This window comes from Salarias fasciatus, unplaced genomic scaffold (genome assembly GCF_902148845.1).
Source record: "Salarias fasciatus unplaced genomic scaffold, fSalaFa1.1, whole genome shotgun sequence".
NCBI classification, from domain to species: Eukaryota; Metazoa; Chordata; class Actinopteri; order Blenniiformes; family Blenniidae; genus Salarias; species Salarias fasciatus.
This window is the reverse complement of record NW_021941231.1, coordinates 184,532-206,717: the sequence shown is the minus strand read 5'-3', so window position 1 is coordinate 206,717 and position 22,186 is coordinate 184,532. Positions and strand designations below refer to the sequence as shown.

Genomic DNA, 22,186 nt, shown 5'->3' with positions numbered 1-22,186 from the left:
CCACTGTCCTGCAGTGGATGTTTGGAGTTCCTCCAGATACTCTGCATTAGAGCCTCATCCTCCTCTCCGGGACTGCTCCAGCAGAGTCCACCTTCCTCCCATCACAGACGCACACCTCCTGACCAGTCTGTCCAGCCGACTGCTGGCTAAAGCTAGCTAGCGTCTTTGTTTTGAAGCTCTGATTGGTTGAAGCAGCTGTCAGTCAAAGTCCACAGGGGGAGAGGCGGGATTCAGTGAAACGGAGCGTTTTCTCTTCCTGGCTTCAGAATTAGCCCCAGAAAATCTTTTATTTCACACAAAATTACTTTTCCTTAGCGCCAAAAATAAACTATGACCATGTTAATGCCTTTTCTAGGGTTCGGACGAGCTAAAAAAAGCAGGATACAGCTCCTTTAAAGTATTTGTTAAATGGATTTTTCAGGCAATGAAAACATTTGACGCAGTTGAAGGATTTATCTGTGAAAGCTGTCGCAGTGAGAGGTCTGTCTGTGAGGCGTGGTTTTCCGGGCGGAGTGAGCGCTCTGTCCGCGGCGCAGCCTCTCTGGAGGGGGGTTGGATTTGCGCGCCTCGGCGGGGCGGTGAGGCGGAGGCGGACGGAGTCTGAGCCCGGGCGGCGCGCAGCGGAGCCGGGCGGGGCGGAGCAGCCGCAGCGCAGCATCGACATGGAGCTGGAGAACATCGTGGCCAACACGGTGCTGCTGAAAGCCCGGGAAGGTGAGGCTCCGCCGCCGCCCCGCCGGAGGGACGCCCCGGGAACCGGCGGCTCGTCGGGCCGAACTCCGCTGAGCTCCCAGAACTCCGCTCACTTTCCACAACTTTTAAGTTTTGAAGCTTCGTGCGCGACTTTAAGAAGCGATTTTAATGTAAAGAAGAACCTTTTCCAGCTTTCTAGACCTTGTTGAACGACTCGGCGCGGATGTTTGTGTCAGTTAAACCTGGGTTTCCTGTAGAAACCCTCTTCCTCCTTCAGCTGCCTCAGCTGTCAGTCATCCTGCTGTGACATGCTCATCTTCCTCCGCTGAAGCGTTTCACGCTCCTCCGCTGTTTGCAGGATTAAAGATGTGCACGGTGTGTGTGTGTGTGTGTGTGTGTTGTCCTGCACCTGTCCCGTGGTTGTGTGTCTTCATGTCGGCCTGTGGCCTCTCGTGAGACTGACTGACACCGGATTCAGAAGCAGGAACTGCAGACACGCTGTCTGCTGAGGTTTGCACAGCAGTGCTGCTTTCTGCAGTTCAGGCCCACGAGTGCGGAGCGTTTCCGGTTCTGAGGGGTTTGCATGGTGAAGCTGCAGTCCTGTTGTGATGGTTTGCAGGAGCTGAATTAAAAATCAGGATCAGATATGTTTGTGGCGCAGTTTGTAGAAATGTGCTTTTTATTCACCAGAGCTGTTTTGCAGCTTATCTCTGGACCAACACGAGTAACGCCGCCCAGAATCTGAAAGCAGGAACCTGAGGTCTGGCAGGTTCACGCTTCAGTCACTAAACTCAACCATTTCTGAAGGGAGTCTGGTTGCAGGTGCTCATCCTGCTTGTGATTAATTAAAGGTCAGGAGTTTAGTTCTAGATCTAGAACACATAGACGGGTCTGCTGCGAAGGAGACACATGATCTCTGTCTGAGTTCATTTACAAACAAACTTTAAATCAAAGAAAAAGAAGAAGAAGAAAGAAACCAGACTGGAGACGGAACAAACAGAAGAAAAAGAATTTGAAAAAGATCAAAACATTTCTTCATAAAGAAAATATCGTTAGAACAAAAGTTTGTCTGTTAAAGCGACACTTCAACATTGTGGCAAACTGGCCCATTGAGCTCAACTCCTCAGTCCTCAGAGCAGCAGACTGACTGTTTCTGTGATTCGAGCTGTTGTTCATCCAGAGGAGAGTCAGGAAGGTTTTCAGGACGGACACAATGGAAGTGGACGGTATTTTTGTTCCCCCTCGTCAAACTCATCAAATACACAATCCAACAACCCCACAACACTTTGGTGACACGTTATAATCCACACACTCACTACGCTGTGGAACATTAATGCAGAATTACCAGGGGTGTCGTCAGATATTCGATGATTCGTTGGAAGGGGCCTGATTCGACGGCCAATCACGCAGTCGAAGCATCGAAAAAATGTGGTTATTAAACGAGGACCATTCCATCACAGCTGTATGGGGGTGCTGAAGGACTGATCCTACATAGACTTGCTTGTTTTTTTTCCAAATAAACACGATATAAATCCTATTTGATATACATGTTAGCCTATCAAATACACTGTGGAAAAATGTACTTAACTTGTAGTTTTATTCAATATTCTCTCTATTCAGTGTTTGTGAATGAACCTCCGTGGTGAGTGGCACAGTCCCATTTTGTGCAGAGCTCCGTCACAGAGCAGCGTCTCGGTGGTGATTTGGCTGAACTTTAAAAGGCTCAAAATGTCGGAAAAAAACTTCAGAACAAGTCAGAGATGATCCAAAAAAAGTCAAATGCAAGTTGTGTCCTTTCATCTCACTTCAGAACATCATGGCTTTCCACCCTAAACGGGTCAGGAGCCAGATAACTGGGTGTACGAAAGATGCTTCTGTCACTCACTTTTCATTTTTAATGCTGACTTTTATTTCGTTTAATTGTAATATTTTAGGTTATTATTATATTATTATTTTTATTTATCTAAAAGGCTCATTCTATTTAATTTAGTGTTTGTTTTTGCGTGGATGCTGCGCTGCGAAACGGACCGACACAGTGCAATTAAGCCTGTTTCATTTAATTTGAGCAGATAATGTGAGAAATTGTTTAGCCAAAAAGTGTGATCTTATCTGCAGAGATTATAGATATAAATAAATGACATGCTGTAGCCCGTTTGTTAGGAGAGGGTTTGGTTCTGCTCATTTGAACTATACTTCATCTGTTTGATGTTTAGAGTTACGGCACTTTGTTCCAGTCTGTGTTTCAGTGTGAAGGAAAAATAAGTGTTGTTTTACCTGCCTGCTGTTTCTTTAATTACTGCAACACTCTGCTGTAGCCTATTCAAATGATTCTAAAATGAAAAAAAAAAAAAAGATGATAGATTTGACTATCAGTCGACGATCAGCAGGATCGGACGAATCAGATTCCACTATGGAAATTCTTAGTCGGGGACGCCTCTAAAAATGACCAGATTGAGTTGTTTGTGCGAAGATTGCTGAGACAGAACTACTTACTAAACATGGCGTCTGGGCGTCGTGATCTCAGAAGAAAAAGTAGTTCCCAGTATTTGCTTTACAGTATTATGTGTTGGTGTTCCACAGCGTAGTGAGTGTGTGGATTATAACGTGTCACCAAAGTGTTGTGGGGTTGTTGGATTGTGTATTTGATGAGTTTGACGAGGGGGAACAAAAATACCGTCCACTTCCATTGTGTCCGTCCTGAAAACCTTCCTGACTCTCCTCTGGATGAACAACAGCTCGAATCACAGAAACAGTCAGTCTGCTGCTCTGAGGACTGAGGAGTTGAGCTCAATGGGCCCATTCGCCAAAATGTTGAAGTGTCGCTTTAACTTCAGGCAGGAAGCAAGATGGGAAGAGACTGAAGACACAACAACACCTTTAAAACAAACTGAATCAGACCCCTCCACAGGGTCCCTGCAGACCCCTCCACAGGGCCCCTGTAGACCCCTCCACAGGGCCCCTTTGGACCCCTCCACAGGGCCCCTTTGGACCCCTCCATAGGGCCCCTTTGGACCCCTCCACAGGGCCCCTGTAGACCCCTCCACAGGGCCCCTGTAGACCCCTCCACAGGGCCCCTGTAGACCCCTCCATAGGGCCCCGTTGGACCCCTCCACAGGGGCCCTGTAGACCCCTCCACAGGGCCCCTGTAGACCCCTCCACAGGGCCCCTGTAGACCCCTCCACAGGGCCCCTGTAGACCCCTCCACAGGGCCCCTGTAGACCCCTCCATAGGGCCCCTTTGGACCCCTCCACAGGGGCCCTGTAGACCCCTCCACAGGGCCCCTGTAGACCCCTCCACAGGGCCCCTGTAGACCCCTCCACAGGGCCCCTGCAGACCCCTCCACAGGGCCCCTTTGGACCCCTCCACAGGGCCCCTTTGGACCCCTCCACAGGGCCCCTGCAGACCCCTCCACAGGGCCCCTTTGGACCCCTCCACAGGGCCCCTTTGGACCCCTCCACAGGGCCCCTGTAGACCCCTCCACAGGGCCCCTTTGGACCCCTCCACAGGGCCCCTGTAGACCCCTCCACAGGGCCCCTGCAGACCCCTCCACAGGGCCCCTGCAGACCCCTCCACAGGGCCCCTGCAGACCCCTCCACAGAGCCCCTGTAGACCCCTCCACAGGGCCCCTGTAGACCCCTCCACAGGGCCCCTGTAGACCCCTCCACAGGGGCCCTGCAGACCCCTCCACAGGGCCCCTGTAGACCCCTCCACAGGGGCCCTGCAGACCCCTCCACAGAGCCCCTGTAGACCCCTCCACAGGGGCCCTGTAGACCCCTCCACAGGGCCCCTGTAGACCCCTCCACAGGGCCCCTGTAGACCCCATAGGGGGCATCTGGAGGTCCCTGTACACCCGGCCCCATGACAGGCGGACAGCAGTTGCACATGTTGCTATAGCAACCAGATCCTGAGCACACGTGGATCCAGGGGTGGGAGGACTGTCTCCTGTCATGGTCCTGGTCTCAGTGTCCCCGGTGGACAGCTGTCTTCCGTTGGGGACTGTTCTCGGGCGGTCTGAATACCGAACCAGGAAACCGGTTCTCCTGGTTCCTCTCCAGCTTCCTGTCTGGTTCTGCTCAGTTCCCCGTTTGGAGAACGAAGAAGAACCAGACCCGGGAACCTGGAGCCTAGAGGTGGTTCCGGTTCTCCAGGGTCTGGATCAGACTCACAGCAGAACCCCCCTGCTGGAAGAGGAAGGACAACGTTCTGTTTTAGAGGTTCTGTGTTCTGGAGGGATGACGATGGCTCTCTCTCTCTCTCTCTCTCTCTCTCTCTCTCTCTCTCTCTCTCTCTCTCTCTCTCTCTCTCTCTCCCTCTCTCTCTCCCTGGGTGATGGGGTAACTCTCTCTCTCTCTCTCTCTCTCTCTCTCTCTCCCTGGGTGATGGGGTAACTCTCTCTCTCTCTCTCCCTCTCTCTCTCCCTGGGTGATGGGGTAACTCTCTCTCTCTCTCTCTCTCTCTCTCCCTGGGTGATGGGGTAACTCTCTCTCTCTCTCTCTCTTCCTCCCTCTCTCTCTCTCCCTGCGTGATGGGGTAACTCTCTCTCTCTCTCTCTCTCTCTCTCTCTCTCTCTCTCTCCCTGGGTGATGGGGTAACTCTCTCTCTCTCTCTCTCTTCCTCCCTCTCTCTCTCTCCCTGCGTGATGGGGTAACTCTCTCTCTCTCCCTCTCTCTCTCTCTCTCTCTCTCCCTGGGTGATGGGGTAACTCTCTCTCTCTCTCTCTTCCTCCCTCTCTCTCTCTCCCTGCGTGATGGGGTAACTCTCTCTCTCTCCCTCTCTCTCTCTCGTCCAGTTTTGTAGTTTCGTTCTCTCCATGCTCGGTTCTTGACGCTGTTGGTGAGACTCTCCTTTCCCAGAATGCAGTGCGCCTCCGTCCGTCTGGAGGTTAAAGTAAAGTCAGAAATTCACCAGACCCATCCTTCCAGTTGTTGCTCGTCCTCTCCGCCTGTCGCCTCCAGCATCAATATTTTCTCCAGTTTTGTCTTTTAAATAAGCTCAGTGGGCGGGGCTAGACCGTCTCACTTCCTGGTTCCAGAGCCAATCACATGTGAGTTCCTAAGCAAGCTGTGCCGCCTTCCCTCCCCGCTCCGCTCCCAACCTGGCAACCCGGGCCACGCCCTCCGAGGGGGGCGTGGCCTGACAGCACTCACTGAACCAGGACCTGATGAAACCCGACTCTCCCCCAGGAGGCGGCGGCGCCCGGAAAGGAAAGAGCAGGAAGTGGAAGCAGATGCTGCAGTTTCCCCACATCAGCCTGTGTGAGGAGCTGCGCCAGACCACAGGTGAGACCAGGTCTCCGCAGACCACCAGGACCCCGTAGACCACCAGCTGTCCGCAGACCACCAGCTGTCCGTAGACCACCAGCTGTCCGTAGACCACCAGGTGTCTGTAGACCACCAGGTCTCTGTAGACCACCAGGTCTCTGTAGACCACCAGGACCCCGTAGACCACCAGCTGTCCACAGACCACCAGCTGTCCGTAGACCACCAGGTCTCTGTAGACCACCAGCTGTCTGTAGATCACCAGGACCCCGTAGACCACCAGGTGTCTGTAGACCACCAGGACCCCGTAGACCACCAGGTGTCTGTAGACCACCAGGACCCCGTAGACCACCAGGACCCCGTAGACCACCAGGTGTCTGTAGACCACCAGGACCCCGTAGACCACCAGGTGTCTGTAGACCACCAGGACCCCGTAGACCACCAGGTGTCTGTAGACCACCAGGACCCCGTAGACCACCAGGACCCCGTAGACCACCAGGACCCCGTAGCCCACCAGGTGTCTGTAGACCACGGGGTGGGCAGTGCCCCCCACGGGCCGACCCCTCCCCCCAAGGAGAACTGGATGCTGACGGATGTGAAATCCACACTGTCGCCGTTAGTGGAAGACCTGGTAGAAGTGGGTCCTGGACCGGGTCCTGGACCGGGTCCTGGACCGGGTCGTGGAGCGGGTCTTGAAGCAGGTCCTGAAGGGTCCCGGTTCAGACGAGGCAGCTGCTGAAGCGTCTCGGGTTTCACCACACAGGAAGCTGCGGCGGAAAAACAGGAAGTGGAACCGGGTTCTGCTGCTGCAGCCGGAGAACCCAGACCTGCACCCCAACGGTCTGACTAGAGTCCGCGTGGAACCAGAACCCAGCCCTCACCTGGTCCCGGACCCCAGAACACCCCAGAACACCTGGTCCGTCCAGGACACCTGGTCCGTCCAGGACACCTGGTCCGTCCAGGACACCTGGTCCCGGACCCCAGAACACCCCAGGACACCTGGTCCGTCCAGGACACCTGGTCCGTCCAGGACACCTGGTCCGTCCAGGACACCTGGTCCTGGATCCCAGAACGTCTGGTTCAAACATTTTAATCCTCCCCTCTCTCTCTCTCTCTCTCTCTGTGTGTCTCTCTCTCTCTCTCTCTCTCTCTCTCTCTCTCTCTCTCTCTCTGTGTCTCTCTCTCTCTCTCTCTCTGTGTCTCTCTCTCTCTCTCTCTCTCTCTCTCTCTCTGTGTCTCTCTCTCTCTCTCTCTCTCTCTGTGTCTCTCTCTCTCTCTCTCTCTCTGTGTGTCTCTCTCTCTCTCTCTCTCTCTCTCTCTCACTCTGTCTCTCTCTCTGTCTCTCTCTCTCTCTGTCTGTCTCTGTCCCTGTCCCTGTCTCTGTCCCTGTCCGTCTCTGTCCCTGTCTCTGTCCCTGTCCGTCTCTGTCCCTGTCCCTTTCTCTGTCTCTGTCTCTGTCCCTGTCTCTGTCCCTGTCCGTCTCTGTCCCTGTCCCTGTCTCTGTCTCTGTCCCTGTCCTTGTCTCTGTCCCTCTCTCTCTCTCTGTCTGTCCATGTCCTTGTCTCTGTCCCTCTCTCTCTCTGTCTGTCCCTGTCCTTGTCTCTGTCCCTCTCTCTCTCTCTGTCTGTCCCTGTCCTTGTCTCTGTCCTTCTCTGTCTCTGTCTGTCCCTGTCCTTGTCTCTGTCCCTCTCTCTCTCTGTCTGTCCCTGTCCTTGTCTCTGTCCTTCTCTCTCTCTGTCTGTCCCTGTCCTTGTCTCTGTCCTTCTCTCTCTCTGTCTGTCCCTGTCTTTGTCTCTGTCCCTCTCTCTCTCTGTCTGTCCCTGTCCTTGTCTCTGTCCCTCTCTCTCTCTGTCTGTCCCTGTCCTTGTCTCTGTCCTTCTCTCTCTCTGTCTGTCCCTGTCCTTGTCTCTGTCCTTCTCTCTCTCTGTCTGTCCCTGTCCTTGTCTCTGTCCCTCTCTCTCTCTCTGTCTGTCCCTGTCCTTGTCTCTGTCCCTCTCTCTCTCTCTCTCTCTGTCTGTCCCTGTCCCTGTCCCTGTCTCCAGAGAGGGACTACAGCAGCCTGTGTGAGCGGCAGCCAATCGGACGGCTGCTCTTCAGAAACTTCTGTGAAACTCGAGACGACCTGAGAGCCTGCATCCACTTCCTGGACGCCGCGGTGTGTGTGTGTGTGTGTGTGTGTGTGTGTGTGTGTGTGTGTGTGTGTGTGTGTGTGTGTGTGTGTGTGTGTGTGTGTGTGTGTGTGTGTGTGTGTGTGTGTGTGTGTGTGTGTGTGTGTGTGTGTGTGTGTGTGTGTGTGTGTGTGTGTGTGGGGAGGGGGTCCGGACCGCCCCTGGATGTGGTCTGAGTGAAGACCCATCCTGGTTCCTGTCTTCAGAAGTCCACAGACCCGAGACACTGAGAATGCTGACTGTGTGTGTGTGTGTGTGTGTGTGTGTGTGTGTGTGTGTGTGTGTGTGTGTGTGTGTGTCCAGGCTGAGTATGAAGTGTCTCCAGACGACCAGAGGGGGCGCTGTGGTCAGGAGATCCTCCACAGATACTTCAACCCAAAGGTAACTTCTGTCCCTCCCTCTGTCCGTCCCTCCGTCCCTCTGTCCCTCCCTCCGTCCCTCTGTCCCTCCCTCCCTCTGTCCGTCCCTCCCTCCCTCTGTCCGTCCCTCTGTCCCTCCCTCCGTCCCTCTGTCCCTCCTGCCGTCACTGTTGTCCAGTCTTGTTGAAGCTGGTCCTGGTACTGGTCCTGGTCCTCGTTCTGGTCCCGGTTCTGGTCCTGGTCCTGGTCCTGGTCCTCATTCTGGTCCTGGTCCTGGTCCTCGTTCTGGTCCTGGTCGTGGTCCTGGTCCTCCTGTCGAGCCCCAGCCTGTCTGACCTCTGACCTCTGACCGTCCCCAGTCGGAGGACTTCGTCCCGCAGCTGGAGGCGTCCGCGGTGGAGCAGTGTGCGGCGCGGCTCCGGGACGGCGCCGGGAAGGACGTGTTCCAGGACTGCACCAAGTGAGACCCCGGGGGGGGTCCCGGGGGGGGTCCCGGGGGTTCTTGAGGTGCGTGGACGGACGTGGTTCCGCTGTCTCAGGCCGGTCCTCTCCGTCCCTCCAGGCTGGTCCATGAGTTCCTGCAGGTGGCGCCGCTGGCGGACTTCCTGGACAGCGTCTTCTACAGCCGCTTCCTGCAGTGGAAGTGGCTGGAGAGGTGAGCAGGCTCCGCCCCCGGGCCCGCTTCTGGTCCTGGGTCTGGCTCCGATCCGGATCCTTCCCCGGGTCTGTGGCTTCAGAGTGAGGAGAACGTTCCCAGTGTGAGAACCCCCTCTGTCGTTATCTAGAACCATGAAGAGAACCCCCTCCGTTATCTAGAACCATGAAGAGAACCCCCTCTGTCGTTATCTAGAACCATGAAAAGAACCCCCTCTGTCGTTATCTAGAACCATGAAAAGAACCCCCTCCATTATCTAGAACCATGAAGAGAACCCCCTCTGTCGTTATCTAGAACCATGAAAAGAACCCCCTCCATTATCTAGAACCATGAAGAGAACCCCCTCTGTCGTTATCTAGAACCATGAAGAGAACCCCCTCCGTTATCTAGAACCATGAAGAGAACCCCCTCTGTCGTTATCTAGAACCATGAAGAGAACCCCTTCTGTCGTTATCTAGAACCATGAAAAGAACCCCCTCCATTATCTAGAACCATGAAAAGAACCCCCTACATTATCTAGAACCATGAAGAGAATCCCCTCCATTATCTAGAACCATGAAGAGAACCCCCTCTGTCGTTATCTAGAACCATGAAAAGAACCCCCTCCATTATCTAGAACTATGAAGAGAACTCCCTCTGTTATCTAGAACCATGAAGAGAACTCCCTCCATTATCTAGAACCATGAAGAGAACTCCCTCCGTTATCTAGAACCATGAAGAGAACTCCCTCCGTTATCTAGAACCATGAAGAGAACCCCCTCCGTTATCTAGAACCATGAAGAGAACCCCCTCTGTCGTTATCTAGAACCATGAAGAGAACCCCCTCTGTCGTTATCTAGAACCATGAAGAGAACCCCCTCTGTCATTATCTAGAACCATGAAGAGAACTCCCTCCATTATCTAGAACCATGAAGAGAACCCCTCCGTTATCTAGAACCATGAAGAGAACTCCCTCCGTTATCTGGAACCATGAAGAGAACCCCCTCTGTCGTCATCTAGAACCATGAAGAGAACCCCTCCGTTATCTAGAACCATGAAGAGAACCCCCTCCGTTATCTAGAACCATGAAGAGAACCCCCTCTGTCGTTATCTAGAACCATGAAGAGAACCACCTCCATTATCTAGAACCATGAAGAGAACCCCCTCCATTATCTAGAACCATGAAGAGAACCCCCTCCGTTATCTAGAACCATGAAGAGAACCCCCTCTGTCGTGATCTAGAACCATGAAGAGAACTCCCTCCGTTATCTGGAACCATGAAGAGAACCCCCTCTGTCGTTATCTAGAACCATGAAGAGAACCCCCTCCGTTATCTGGAACCATGAAGAGAATCCCCTCCATTATCTAGAACCATGAAGAGAACCCCCCCTGTCGTTATCTAGAACCATGAAGAGAACCCCCTCTGTCGTTATCTAGAACCATGAAGAGAACCCCCTTCATTATCTAGAACCATGAAGAGAACCCCCTCTGTCGTTATCTAGAACCATGAAGAGAACCCCCTCTGTCATTAGCTAGAACCATGAAGAGAACCCCCTCTGTCATTATCTAGAACCATGAAGAGAACCCCCTCTATCGTTATCTAGAACCATGAAGAGAACTCCCTCCGTTATCTAGAACCATGAAGAGAACCCCCTCTGTCATTATCTAGAACCATGAAGAGAACCCCCTCTATCGTTATCTAGAACCATGAAGAGAACTCCCTCCGTTATCTAGAACCATGAAGAGAACCCCCTCTGTCATTATCTAGAACCATGAAGAGAACCCCCTCTATCGTTATCTAGAACCATGAAGAGAACTCCCTCCGTTATCTAGAACCATGAAGAGAACCCCCTCTGTCATTATCTAGAACCATGAAGAGAACCCCCTCTATCGTTATCTAGAACCATGAAGAGAACTCCCTCCGTTATCTAGAACCATGAAGAGAACCCCCTCTGTCATTATCTAGAACCATGAAGAGAACCCCCTCTGTCATTATCTAGAACCATGAAGAGAACCCCCTCTATCGTTATCTAGAACCATGAAGAGAACCCCCTCTGTCGTTATCTAGAACCATGAAGAGAACTCCCTCCATTATCTAGAACCATGAAGAGAACCCCCTCTATCGTTATCTAGAACCATGAAGAGAACTCCCTCCGTTATCTAGAACCATGAAGAGAACTCCCTCCGTTATCTAGAACCATGAAGAGAACTCCCTCCGTTATCTAGAACCATGAAGAGAACCCCCTCTGTCGTTATCTAGAACCATGAAGAGAACCCCCTCTGTCGTTATCTAGAACCATGAAGAGAACCCCCTCCGTTATCTAGAACCAAAAAGAGAACCCCCTCCGTTATCTAGAACCATGAAGAGAACTCCCTCTTATCTAGAACCATGAAGAGAACTCCCTCCGTTATCTAGAACCATGAAGAGAACTCCCTCCGTTATCTAGAACCATGAAGAGAACCCCCTCTGTCGTTATCTAGAACCATGAAGAGAACCCCCTCTGTCGTTATCTAGAACCATGAAGAGAACCCCCTCTGTCGTTATCTAGAACCATGAAGAGAACTCCCTCTGTCATTATCTAGAACCATGAAGAGAACTCCCTCCATTATCTAGAACCATGAAGAGAACCCCCTCTGTCGTTATCTAGAACCATGAAGAGAACTCCCTCTTATCTAGAACCATGAAGAGAACCCCCTCCGTTATCTAGAACCATGAAGAGAACTCCCTCCGTTATCTAGAACCATGAAGAGAACCCCCTCTGTCGTTATCTAGAACCATGAAGAGAACTCCCTCCGTTATCTAGAACCATGAAGAGAACCCCCTGTTATCTAGAACCATGAAGAGAACCCCCTCTGTCGTTATCTAGAACCATGAAGAGAACTCCCTCCGTTATCTAGAACCATGAAGAGAACCCCCTCTGTCGTTATCTAGAACCATGAAGAGAACCCCCTCTGTCGTTATCTAGAACCATGAAGAGAACTCCCTCCGTTATCTAGAACCATGAAGAGAACCCCCTCTGTCGTTATCTAGAACCATGAAGAGAACTCCCTCCTTTATCTAGAACCATGAAGAGAACCCCCTGTTATCTAGGACCATGAGCTCCATGAAGAGAACTCTTGGAAGGAAGTGTTCCTCGTGTTCCTCTTTAACCCGAGGAACCTTCTCACTGTGGCCAAACAGAACCCCCCCCCCCGTCCTCTGGTTCTCGGTTCTCTGGTTCTCGGTTCTCTGTTCTCTGGTTCTCTGGTCCTCTGGTTCTCTGGTTCTCGGTTCTCTGGTTCTCTGGTCCTCTGGTTCTCGGTTCTCTGGTTCTCTGGTCCTCTGGTCCTCTGGTCCTCTGGTTCTCGGTTCTCTTTTTCTCGGTTCTCTGGTTCTCTGGTTCTCGGTTCTCTGGTTCTCTGGTCCTCTGGTTCTCGGTTCTCTGGTTCTCTGGTTCTCGGTTCTCTGGTTCTCTGGTCCTCTGGTTCTCGGTTCTCTGGTTCTCTGGTTCTCTGGTTCTCGGTTCTCTGGTTCTCTGGTTCTCGGTTCTCTGGTTCTCTGGTTCTCTGGTTCTCGGTTCTCTGGTTCTCTGGTTCTCTGGTTCTCTGGTTCTCGGTTCTCTGGTTCTCTGGTTCTCTGGTCCTCTGGTTCTCGGTTCTCTGGTTCTCTGGTTCTCTGGTTCTCGGTTCTCTGGTTCTCTGGTTCTCGGTTCTCTGGTTCTCTGGTTCTCTGGTTCTCTGGTTCTCGGTTCTCTGGTTCTCTGGTTCTCTGGTCCTCTGGTTCTCGGTTCTCTGGTTCTCTGGTTCTCTGGTTCTCTGGTTCTCGGTTCTCTGGTTCTCTGGTTCTCTGGTTCTCTGGTCCTCTGGTTCTCGGTCCTCTGGTTCTCGGTTCTCTGGTTCTCTGGTTCTCTGGTTCTCGGTTCTCTGGTTCTCTGGTTCTCGGTTCTCTGGTTCTCTGGTCCTCTGGTTCTCGGTTCTCTGGTTCTCTGGTTCACTGGTTCTCTGGTTCTCGGTTCTCTGGTTCTCTGGTTCTCTGGTTCTCTGGTCCTCTGGTTCTCGGTCCTCTGGTTCTCGGTTCTCTGGTTCTCTGGTTCTCGGTTCTCTGGTTCTCTGGTTCTCGGTTCTCTGGTTCTCTGGTTCTCTGGTTCTCTGGTTCTCGGTTCTCTGGTTCTCTGGTTCTCTGGTTCTCGGTTCTCTGGTTCTCTGGTTCTCGGTTCTCTGGTTCTCTGGTTCTCTGGTTCTCGGTTCTCTGGTTCTCTGGTCCTCTGGTCCTCTGGTTCTCGGTTCTCTGGTTCTCTGGTTCTCTGGTTCTCGGTTCTCTGGTTCTCTGGTTCTCTGGTCCTCTGGTTCTCGGTCCTCTGGTTCTCGGTTCTCTGGTTCTCTGGTTCTCTGGTTCTCGGTTCTCTGGTTCTCTGGTTCTCGGTTCTCTGGTTCTCTGGTCCTCTGGTTCTCGGTTCTCTGGTTCTCTGGTTCACTGGTTCTCTGGTTCTCGGTTCTCTGGTTCTCTGGTTCTCTGGTTCTCTGGTCCTCTGGTTCTCGGTCCTCTGGTTCTCGGTTCTCTGGTTCTCTGGTTCTCGGTTCTCTGGTTCTCTGGTTCTCGGTTCTCTGGTTCTCTGGTTCTCTGGTTCTCTGGTTCTCGGTTCTCTGGTTCTCTGGTTCTCTGGTTCTCGGTTCTCTGGTTCTCTGGTTCTCGGTTCTCTGGTTCTCGGTTCTCTGGTTCTCGGTTCTCTGGTTCTCGGTTCTCTGTGTGGTACCCTGGTTAAATACACGTCATTCTATATTTAACTTTACACAGTTCTTTCTCAGAGGTTTTTATGTGCGCGTGAAGCAGTGATGAATGAATGAATGAAGAATGAAGTGATTCAGGTCTGGAGTTTTCTCACCGTCACTGAACGTTACGGGAGATTCTTCTGGAAGCTGGGGTTTCCCAGTGCATTTGAAGGGGTCACACCTGGAGGAGGGAGAGAGACACCTGGAGGAGGGAGAGAGACACCTGGAGGAGGGAGAGAGACACCTGGAGGAGGGAGAGAGACACCTGGAGGAGGGAGAGAGACGCCTGGAGGAGGGAGAGAGACACCTGGAGGAGGGAGAGAGACGCCTGGAGGAGGGAGAGAGACACCTGGAGGAGGGAGAGAGACACCTGGAGGAGGGAGAGAGACACCTGGAGGAGGAAGAGAGACCTGGAGGAGGGAGAGAGACCTGGAGGAGGGAGAGAGACACCTGGAGGAGGGAGAGAGACACCTGGAGGAGGAAGAGAGACCTGGAGGAGGGAGAGAGACACCTGGAGGAGGGAGAGAGACACCTGGAGGAGGAAGAGAGACCTGGAGGAGGGAGAGAGACACCTGGAGGAGGAAGAGAGACCTGGAGGAGGGAGAGAGACACCTGGAGGAGGGAGAGAGACACCTGGAGGAGGAAGAGAGACCTGGAGGAGGGAGAGAGACACCTGGAGGAGGGAGAGAGACGCCTGGAGTGTTTGGGAGTGTTTGGTCCCAACGGGCAGAAAGAGATGGAGTTTGAGCAGGTTGAAGCAGGTTGAAGCAGGTTGAAGCAGGTTGAAGCAGGTTGAAGCAGGTTGAAGCTCTCGGTGGCGGTTTGGAAAGCGGTTCATCACCTGAGTGCACGTCGGCGCGGCAGAGTTTTTTTTTGGGGTCGCTCCAACTCCAAGGAGGGGCGAGAAAAAAACGGTTTAATGGCAGGAGGACGGGAGACAGGAGGACGGAGGTGAAGGAGGACAGGTCGCGGAGGCTGGACCTGGACGTCTTCTCGGCGGTCTCAAGTGGACGTGGACCCTGGTGAAGGCCCGGTGGAGGGGACTCCGCTGAAGCGTATCATCGGTTAGAAGCACATTTTCCTGTTTGTCTTCGAGCTCCAACACGCCGTCACATCCCGACCCGGGTCAGAGGACACACAGCAGTTAAAGTGTGAATTCTCTGGAGGCGGGGTTATGACTGTCACATGGTGTGATCCCACACGCAGTGTGTGTCAGAGGGACGGGTCGGCAGCGCGGGACCGTCACACAGTTACAGTTTTAGCTCCAGAACCGGCTCCCGGGCCTGTCTGGGTCCCGGGCCGAGTCAGCAGCCTGCTGGTCTTCACTGGATCCATCTGATAGCAGCAGAACCTGATCCACTCATTTAGCCGGATTTGAGAACTGCTCTGCCAGAGGTCCACAGACGCTGTGACTGGTCTTGGGTTGATTAGGAGGGCTACATCTGGTCCTCTGTCCTCTGGTCCTCTGGTTCTATGGTTCTGTGTTCTCTGGTCCTCTGTTCTCTGGTCCTCTGGTCCTCTGTCCTCTGGTCCTCTGGTTCTATGGTTCTGTGTTCTCTGGTCCTCTGTTCTCTGGTCCTCTGGTCCTCTGTCCTCTGGTCCTCTGGTCCTCTGGTCCTCTGTCCTCTGGTCCTCTGGTTCTATGGTTCTGTGTTCTCTGGTCCTCTGGTCTCTGGTCCTCTGTCCTCTGGTCCTCTGGTCCTCTGTTCTCTGGTCCTCTGTTCTCTGGTCCTCTGGTCCTCTGTCCTCTGGTCCTCTGGTTCTATGGTTCTGTGTTCTCTGGTCCTCTGGTCTCTGGTCCTCTGTCCTCTGGTCCTCTGTCCTCTGGTCCTCTGTTCTCTGGTCCTCTGTCCTCTGGTCCTCTGGTCCTCTGTCCTCTGGTCCTCTGGTTCTATGGTTCTGTGTTCTCTGGTCCTCTGGTTCTGGGACTGGACCAGCTGCACCAGGGCTTCTGTACCCTGGAGAGTCCCGGACCGGTCCGGAGCTCCAGGACCCTGTCAGCTTCAGTCCAGACCAGCAGGGGGCGTCGGACCGACCTGCAGCTGTTCGTCAGTCATTTGAAGAACAGTCCGGAATGTGCTTATTCAGCATATTTCCCTCTTCCCTTCAGGACCAGGGGGACGCTGAAGACAAACTGAACTCCCATGATGCAGGTCCTGGACCAGGTCCTGGACCAGGTCCTGGACCAGGTCCTGGACCAGGTCCTGGACCAGGTCCTGGACCAGTGCTTCTCTGGGTTTGAGCGTAGCGTCACGGTTCTGAAGAGCTGAGAGAACGTCTGGATTCATCTCTGATCTGCTACGATTCCCACCAGATCCTGCGTTCTGGCCTTACCCACAATCCCGCTGTGCGACCCGGTGGTTCTGCCCGCCGACAGTCTGGAAGAGGATGCTGGCGCAGGCTCCCAGGCTGATGTGGGGCCCGGTGATCGGGTGCCGAACAGATGAGACGCCGCGGCGGTCGCTGCACGTCGGACCACCCGTGTTGTCTGCACTACGATTCCCATAATGCCTTGCGGACCGGTCACATGACCAGACGGCTCGTAGCTCAGCTGGCCGGGTAGCGCCCGGCCGGCCGGCGCCACAACCTGCAAACCCCGATGGAGGAGGCTGTCGGCCAGTGGCTGAGCAGCTCAGCCAGCCCCGCCCTCCAGACCCCTGCCCCGCCCCTCCAGACCCCAGCCCCGCCCCTCCAGACCCCAGCCCCGCCCCTCCAGACCCCTGCCCCGCCCCCGCCCCGCCCCTCCAGACCCCCGCCCCGCCCCTCCAGACCCCTGCCCCTCCAGACCCCTGCCCCGCCCCTCCAGACCCCCTGCCCCTCCAGACCCCCGCCCCTCCAGTCCCCTGCCCCTCCAGACCCCCTGCCCCGCCCCTCCAGACCCCCGCCCCTCCAGACCCCGGCCCTGCCCCTTCTGTGGTCTTTGTCACGGTTCTCTGGTTCTCTGTGGTTCTCTTTCTCTGTGGTTCTGGTTCTCTGTGGTTCTGGCCCGTCTCACGGTTCTCTGGTTCTCTGTGGTTCTGGTTCTCTGTGGTTCTGGTTCTCTGTGGTTCTGGCCCGTCTCACGGTTCTCTGGTTCTCTGTGGTTCTGGTTCTCTGTGGTTCTGGCCCGTCTCACGGTTCTCTGGTTCTCTGTGGTTCTGGTTCTCTGTGGCTCTGGCCCGTCTCACGGTTCTCTGGTTCTCTGTGGTTCTGGTTCTCTGTGGTTCTGGTTCTCTGTGGCTCTGGCCCGTCTCACGGTTCTCTGGTTCTCTGTGGTTCTCTTTCTCTGTGGTTCTGGTTCTCTGTGGTTCTGGCCCGTCTCACGGTTCTCTGGTTCTCTGTGGTTCTGGTTCTCTGTGGTTCTGGTTCTCTGTGGTTCTGGTTCTCTGTGGTTCTGGCCCGTCTCACGGTTCTCTGGTTCTCTGTGGTTCTGGTTCTCTGTGGTTCTGGTTCTCTGTGGTTCTGGCCCGTCTCACGGTTCTCTGGTTCTCTGTGGTTCTGGTTCTCTGTGGTTCTGGTTCTCTGTGGTTCTGGCCCGTCTCACGGTTCTCTGGTTCTGTGTTCTCCAGACAGCCCGTCACCAAAAACACCTTCAGACAGTATCGAGTTTTAGGAAAAGGAGGATTTGGAGAGGTGAGTTCTCCCTCGGAACCCGGAGAACCCAGTGTGTGTGTGTGTGTGTGTGTGTGTGTGTGTGTGTGTGTGTGTGTGTGTGTGTGTGTGTGTGTGTGTGTGTGTGTGTGTGTGTGTACAGATATAGTTGTGAGGACACTGGGTTATCTTACCAGTGAGGACAGTTTTTCTGGTCCTCACGATTCCACAGACCTGTTCAGACCTGATCTCTGGTTCAGGGTCCAGGTCAGGGTCCAGGTCAGGGTCCAGGTCAGGGTCCAGGTCAGGGTCAGGGTCCAGGTCAGGGTCCAGGTCAGGGTCCAGGTCAGGGTCAGGGTCCAGGTCAGGGTCCAGGTCAGGGTCCAGGTCAGGGTCCAGGTCAGGGTCCAGGTCAGGGTCCAGGTCAGGGTCAGGGTCCAGGTCAGGGTCCAGGTCAGGGTCCAGGTCAGGGTCAGGGTCCAGGTCAGGGTCCAGGTCAGGGTCCAGGTCAGGGTCCAGGTCAGGGTTCGGGGCTGGAAATGCATGATGTCAGTGAGTGTCCTCACAACTATAGCTGTACTAACGTGTGTGTGTGTGTCACGGAGACTATCAGTGTCCCTCAGTGTCCCTCTGTGTCCCTCAGTGTCCCTCAGTGTCCCTCAGCGTCCCTCAGTGTCCCTCAGTGTCCCTCAGTGTCCCTCTGTGTCCCTCAGTGTCCCTCAGCGTCCCTCAGTGTCCCTCGGTGTCCCTCAGTGTCCCTCAGCGTCCCTCTGTGTCCCTCAGTGTCCCTCAGTGTCCCTCAGTGTCCCTCAGTGTCCCTCGGTGTCCCTCAGTGTCCCTCAGCGTCCCTCAGCGTCCCTCTGTGTCCCTCAGTGTCCCTCAGTGTCCCTCAGTGTCCCTCAGTGTCCCTCTGTGTCCCTCAGTGTCCCTCAGCGTCCCTCAGTGTCCCTCGGTGTCCCTTGGTGTCCCTCGGCGTCCCTCGGCGTCCCGTCGTCCTCAGCGCTCCGTGTTGTCCAGGTGTGTGCGTGCCAGGTGCGTTCCTCGGGGAAGATGTACGCCTGTAAGAAGCTGGAGAAGAAGAGGATCAAGAAGCGCGGCGGCGGCGGCGGCGGCGGCGGCGGCGAGGCCATGGTGCTCAACGAGAAGCTGATCCTGGAGAAGCTCAACAGCAGATTCGTGGTGAGGAGCCGCCCCGGGTCAAAGGTCAGAGGTCAACGCACCCTGCGGTCTGCACTCTGGATGTGCTCGACCAGTAAATCACTGACCTGACAGGAGGCCTGCGCCCCCTGGTGGACACAGGGAGACAGTGTGGAGCCCAGGGACAGCACTAGAGCATGCTGGGTAGGGGCTCTGCAGGAGCAGGTGCAGCAGGACAGGCCGCCCCACATGAGTCTGTCGGGGGTCAGAGTTCAAAGTTCACCCCGTCAGGGGGAACACACTGCAGTGGCTCTCTCTCTCTCTCTCTCTCTCTCTCTCTCTCTCTCTCTCTCTCTCTCTCTCTCTCTCTCTCTCTCTCTCTCTCTCTCTCCTCACACTTCTGCCACTGCTCTATGGCATCAGAGACCAGGACAGGGACCAGGAGACCAGGACAGGGACTAGAATCAGGTTAGTCTGGTGCAGTAACCGATAGGGGGACCTGGTCCCTCTGGTCCTGCCGTCTGTCCAGGTGAGCCTCGCGTACGCCTACGAGACGAGGGACGCTCTGTGTCTCGTCCTGACCCTGATGAACGGCGGAGACCTGAAGTTCCACATCTACCACATGGGGGAGCCGGGTCTGGACCAGGACCGGGCCGTCTTCTACTCGGCCCAGATCTGCTGCGGTCTGGAGGACCTGCACCGGGAGCGGATCGCCTACAGGTGGGAGAGGTCTCACTCCCGGCACGGTCCCTGTCCCCGTCCCGTCTCCGTCCCGTCCCCGTCCTGTCCCCGTCCCGTCCCCGTCCCCGTCCCCGTCCCATCCCGTCCCGTCCCGTCCCCGTCCTGTCCCCGTCCCGTCCCCGTCCCCGTCCCCGTCCCATCCCGTCCCGTCCCGTCCCCGTCCCGTCCCCGTCCCGTCCCCGTCCTCGTCCCCGTCCCGTCCCCGTCCCCGTCCCCGTCCCGTCCCTTCCCGTCCCCGTCCCGTCCCGTCCCGTCCCGTCCTGTCCCGTCCCCGTCCCGTCCCGTCCCGTCCCCGTCCCCGTCCCGTCCCGTCCTGTCCTGTCCCGTCCCCGTCCCGTCCCGTCCCGTCCCCGTCCCCGTCCCGTCCCGTCCTGTCCCGTCCCCGTCCCGTCCCGTCCTGTCCCGTCCCCGTCCCATCCCGTCCTGTCCCGTCCCGTCTCCGTTCCGGCCCCTCTTTGTCCCCGTCCCGTCTCCATCCCGTCCCGTCCCTAACCCCGTCTCCACGCCACGCAGAGACCTGAAGCCCGAGAACATCCTGCTGGACGACCACGGTGAGACCTGCAGCCAGACCCACCTGGACCCACCTGGACCCAGCCTGGACCCGGGCCTGGACCCAGGCCTGGACCCGGGCCTGGACAAGGAGCTGGACCCAGACCTGGACCCAGGCCTGGACAAGGAGCTGGACCCGGACCTGGACCCGAACCTGGACCCGGAGCTGGACCCGGGCCTGGACCTGGACATGGAGCTGGACCCGGGCCTGGACCCAGACCTGGACCCAGACCTGGACCCGGGCCTAGACCCGGGCCTGGACCCAGACCTGGACCCAGACCTGGACCCAGATCTGTTTATTTCAGCTGAAAAACGAAGGAAAAATGAAAATGTGAAATATTTGGAATGAGAATGAAGAGATGAACTGTGTGTGTGTGTGTGTGTGTGTGTGTGTGTGTGTGTGTGTGTGTGTGTGTGTGTGTGTGTGTGTGTGTGTGTGTCCGTCCATCCTCAGGTCACATCAGGATCTCTGACCTTGGTTTAGCCGTTCACATCCCTGAAGGTCAAACTATTAAAGGACGAGTGGGAACGGTGGGCTACATGGGTAACCCTCGAACACACACACACACACACACACACACACACACACACACACACACACACACTCACACACAGAGGGATACAGTCAGGTCAGCACCAGTGCTCGTCGGCCCCCTGGGGGGGAGGGGGGGGGGCTCTCGGTGGCCTGTGTGTGTGTGTGTGTGTGTGTGTGTGTGTGTGTGTGTGTGTGTGTGTGTGTGTGTGTGTGTGTTTCTCACGATGCGGCTGCGGCGACGGTTTGCAGTTTTTGACGATCTGTTCGAACCGAGTAGCTTAGCTACGAGCGCTTAGCGGCTGTCTGGTCATGTGACCGGTGCCAGAGGCATTCTGGGAATCGCAGCGCAGCGATGCGGCTGCGCCGCCTCTGCTCAGCAGCAGGGGGCGCTGGAGGACGGACGGTGATGAGACGACAGGTCAGAGGTGGAGAACGGACCTGGAGCTTCATGTCCTGTTCGAAGCGAGGAGCTTAGCTCCGAGCGCGCAGCGCCAGCGGCTGTCTGGTCATGTGACCACGTCATGTGACCAGGCGGCGTTTGATCAATCCAGTCGCCTTTCATTAGAATTATAAAACTGGTCGCGCCGCCGCCGCATCAGCGCCAGGATTTGCAGTTCTGATTATCATGCAGGCGACTGGTTGGATCAGACGCCGCCTGGTCACATGATCTGGTCACATGATCTGGTCACATGATCTGGTCACATGATCTGGTCACATGATCTGGTCACATGATCTGGTCACAGGATCTGGTCACATGATCTGGTCACATGATCTGGTCACAGGATCTGGTCACATGATCTGGTCACATGATCTGGTCACATGATCTGGTCACATGATCTGGTCACACGATCTGGTCACACGATCTGGTCACACGATCTGGTCACATGATCTGGTCACATGATCTGGTCACACGATCTGGTCACACGATCTGGTCACACGATCTGGTCACACGATCTGGTCACACGATCTGGTCACACGATCTGGTCACACGATCTGGTCACAGGATCTGGTCACATGATCTGGTCACATGATCTGGTCACAGGATCTGGTCACATGATCTGGTCACACGATCTGGTCACACGATCTGGTCACAGGATCTGGTCACATGATCTGGTCACATGATCTGGTCACATGATCTGGTCACAGGATCTGGTCACATGATCTGGTCACACGATCTGGTCACAGGATCTGGTCACATGATCTGGTCACAGGATCTGGTCACATGATCTGGTCGGGGTCATCCCGATGTTCCCCTCTATCGATACCGGGGAACATAGCACACAGATACACATCGGCACAAACACACACACTCACACACACATGCTCAGACACACACAGCAGTTTGTTCAACCTGTCCTGCAGGGACATTAACTCTCTGCACCCCTCTCTGCTCTTCCCTCCACCCTTCTCCACCCCCCGCCTCCGCCCCTCGCTGCCCCCCCCAGCTCCAGAGGTGGTGCGGAACCAGCGCTACGCCTTGGCGCCGGACTGGTGGGGGCTGGGCTGCCTGCTGTTCGAGATGCTGGAGGGCCGGGCGCCGTTCCAGCAGAGGAAGAGGAGGATGAGGAGGGAGGAGGTGGAGCGGCTGGTGCTGGAGGCGGAGGAGGAGTACTCCGCCAAGTTCTCCCGGGACGCCCGGTCCCTCTGCAGGAAGGTGGGTGGAGTCGCAGAGTGACTCGGCCCCCGTCAGTCAGATAATGCTAATGCTAATGCTAACAGCTTCTGCTCAGGATGAAGTTTTATCGATCAGAAGTCGGTTCCTGGTTCGTCCATGGAACCAACTCTGGTTCTGG

General features: G+C 55.3%; 1 protein-coding gene across 9 annotated transcripts in view; it reads left to right on the top strand.

The window, feature by feature from the left end:
• The first annotated feature begins 541 nt into the window (after positions 1-541).
• grk6 (G protein-coupled receptor kinase 6) overlaps positions 542-22,186 on the top strand; it is a 32,989-nt gene continuing 11,344 nt past the window's right edge. Inside the window, exons 1-12 of one of the 9 annotated variants that reach the window (XM_030086613.1) lie at positions 546-714; positions 5,877-5,972; positions 7,994-8,106; positions 8,423-8,500; positions 8,838-8,938; positions 9,041-9,133; positions 17,410-17,473; positions 18,449-18,610; positions 19,098-19,288; positions 19,823-19,860; positions 20,313-20,402; positions 21,839-22,047. In XM_030086613.1, coding sequence (XP_029942473.1) covers positions 663-714; positions 5,877-5,972; positions 7,994-8,106; positions 8,423-8,500; positions 8,838-8,938; positions 9,041-9,133; positions 17,410-17,473; positions 18,449-18,610; positions 19,098-19,288; positions 19,823-19,860; positions 20,313-20,402; positions 21,839-22,047 — 1,287 coding nt within the window. In that variant the 5' untranslated portion in view covers positions 546-662. Of the gene's footprint in view, positions 715-5,876; positions 5,973-7,993; positions 8,107-8,422; positions 8,501-8,837; positions 8,939-9,040; positions 9,134-14,471; positions 14,926-16,771; positions 16,810-17,014; positions 17,054-17,321; positions 17,474-18,354; positions 18,611-19,097; positions 19,289-19,822; positions 19,861-20,312; positions 20,403-21,838; positions 22,048-22,186 lie in introns of those variants that run through there. The other 8 variants (XM_030086616.1, XM_030086620.1, XM_030086612.1 and 5 more) reach the window with 8 other exon arrangements.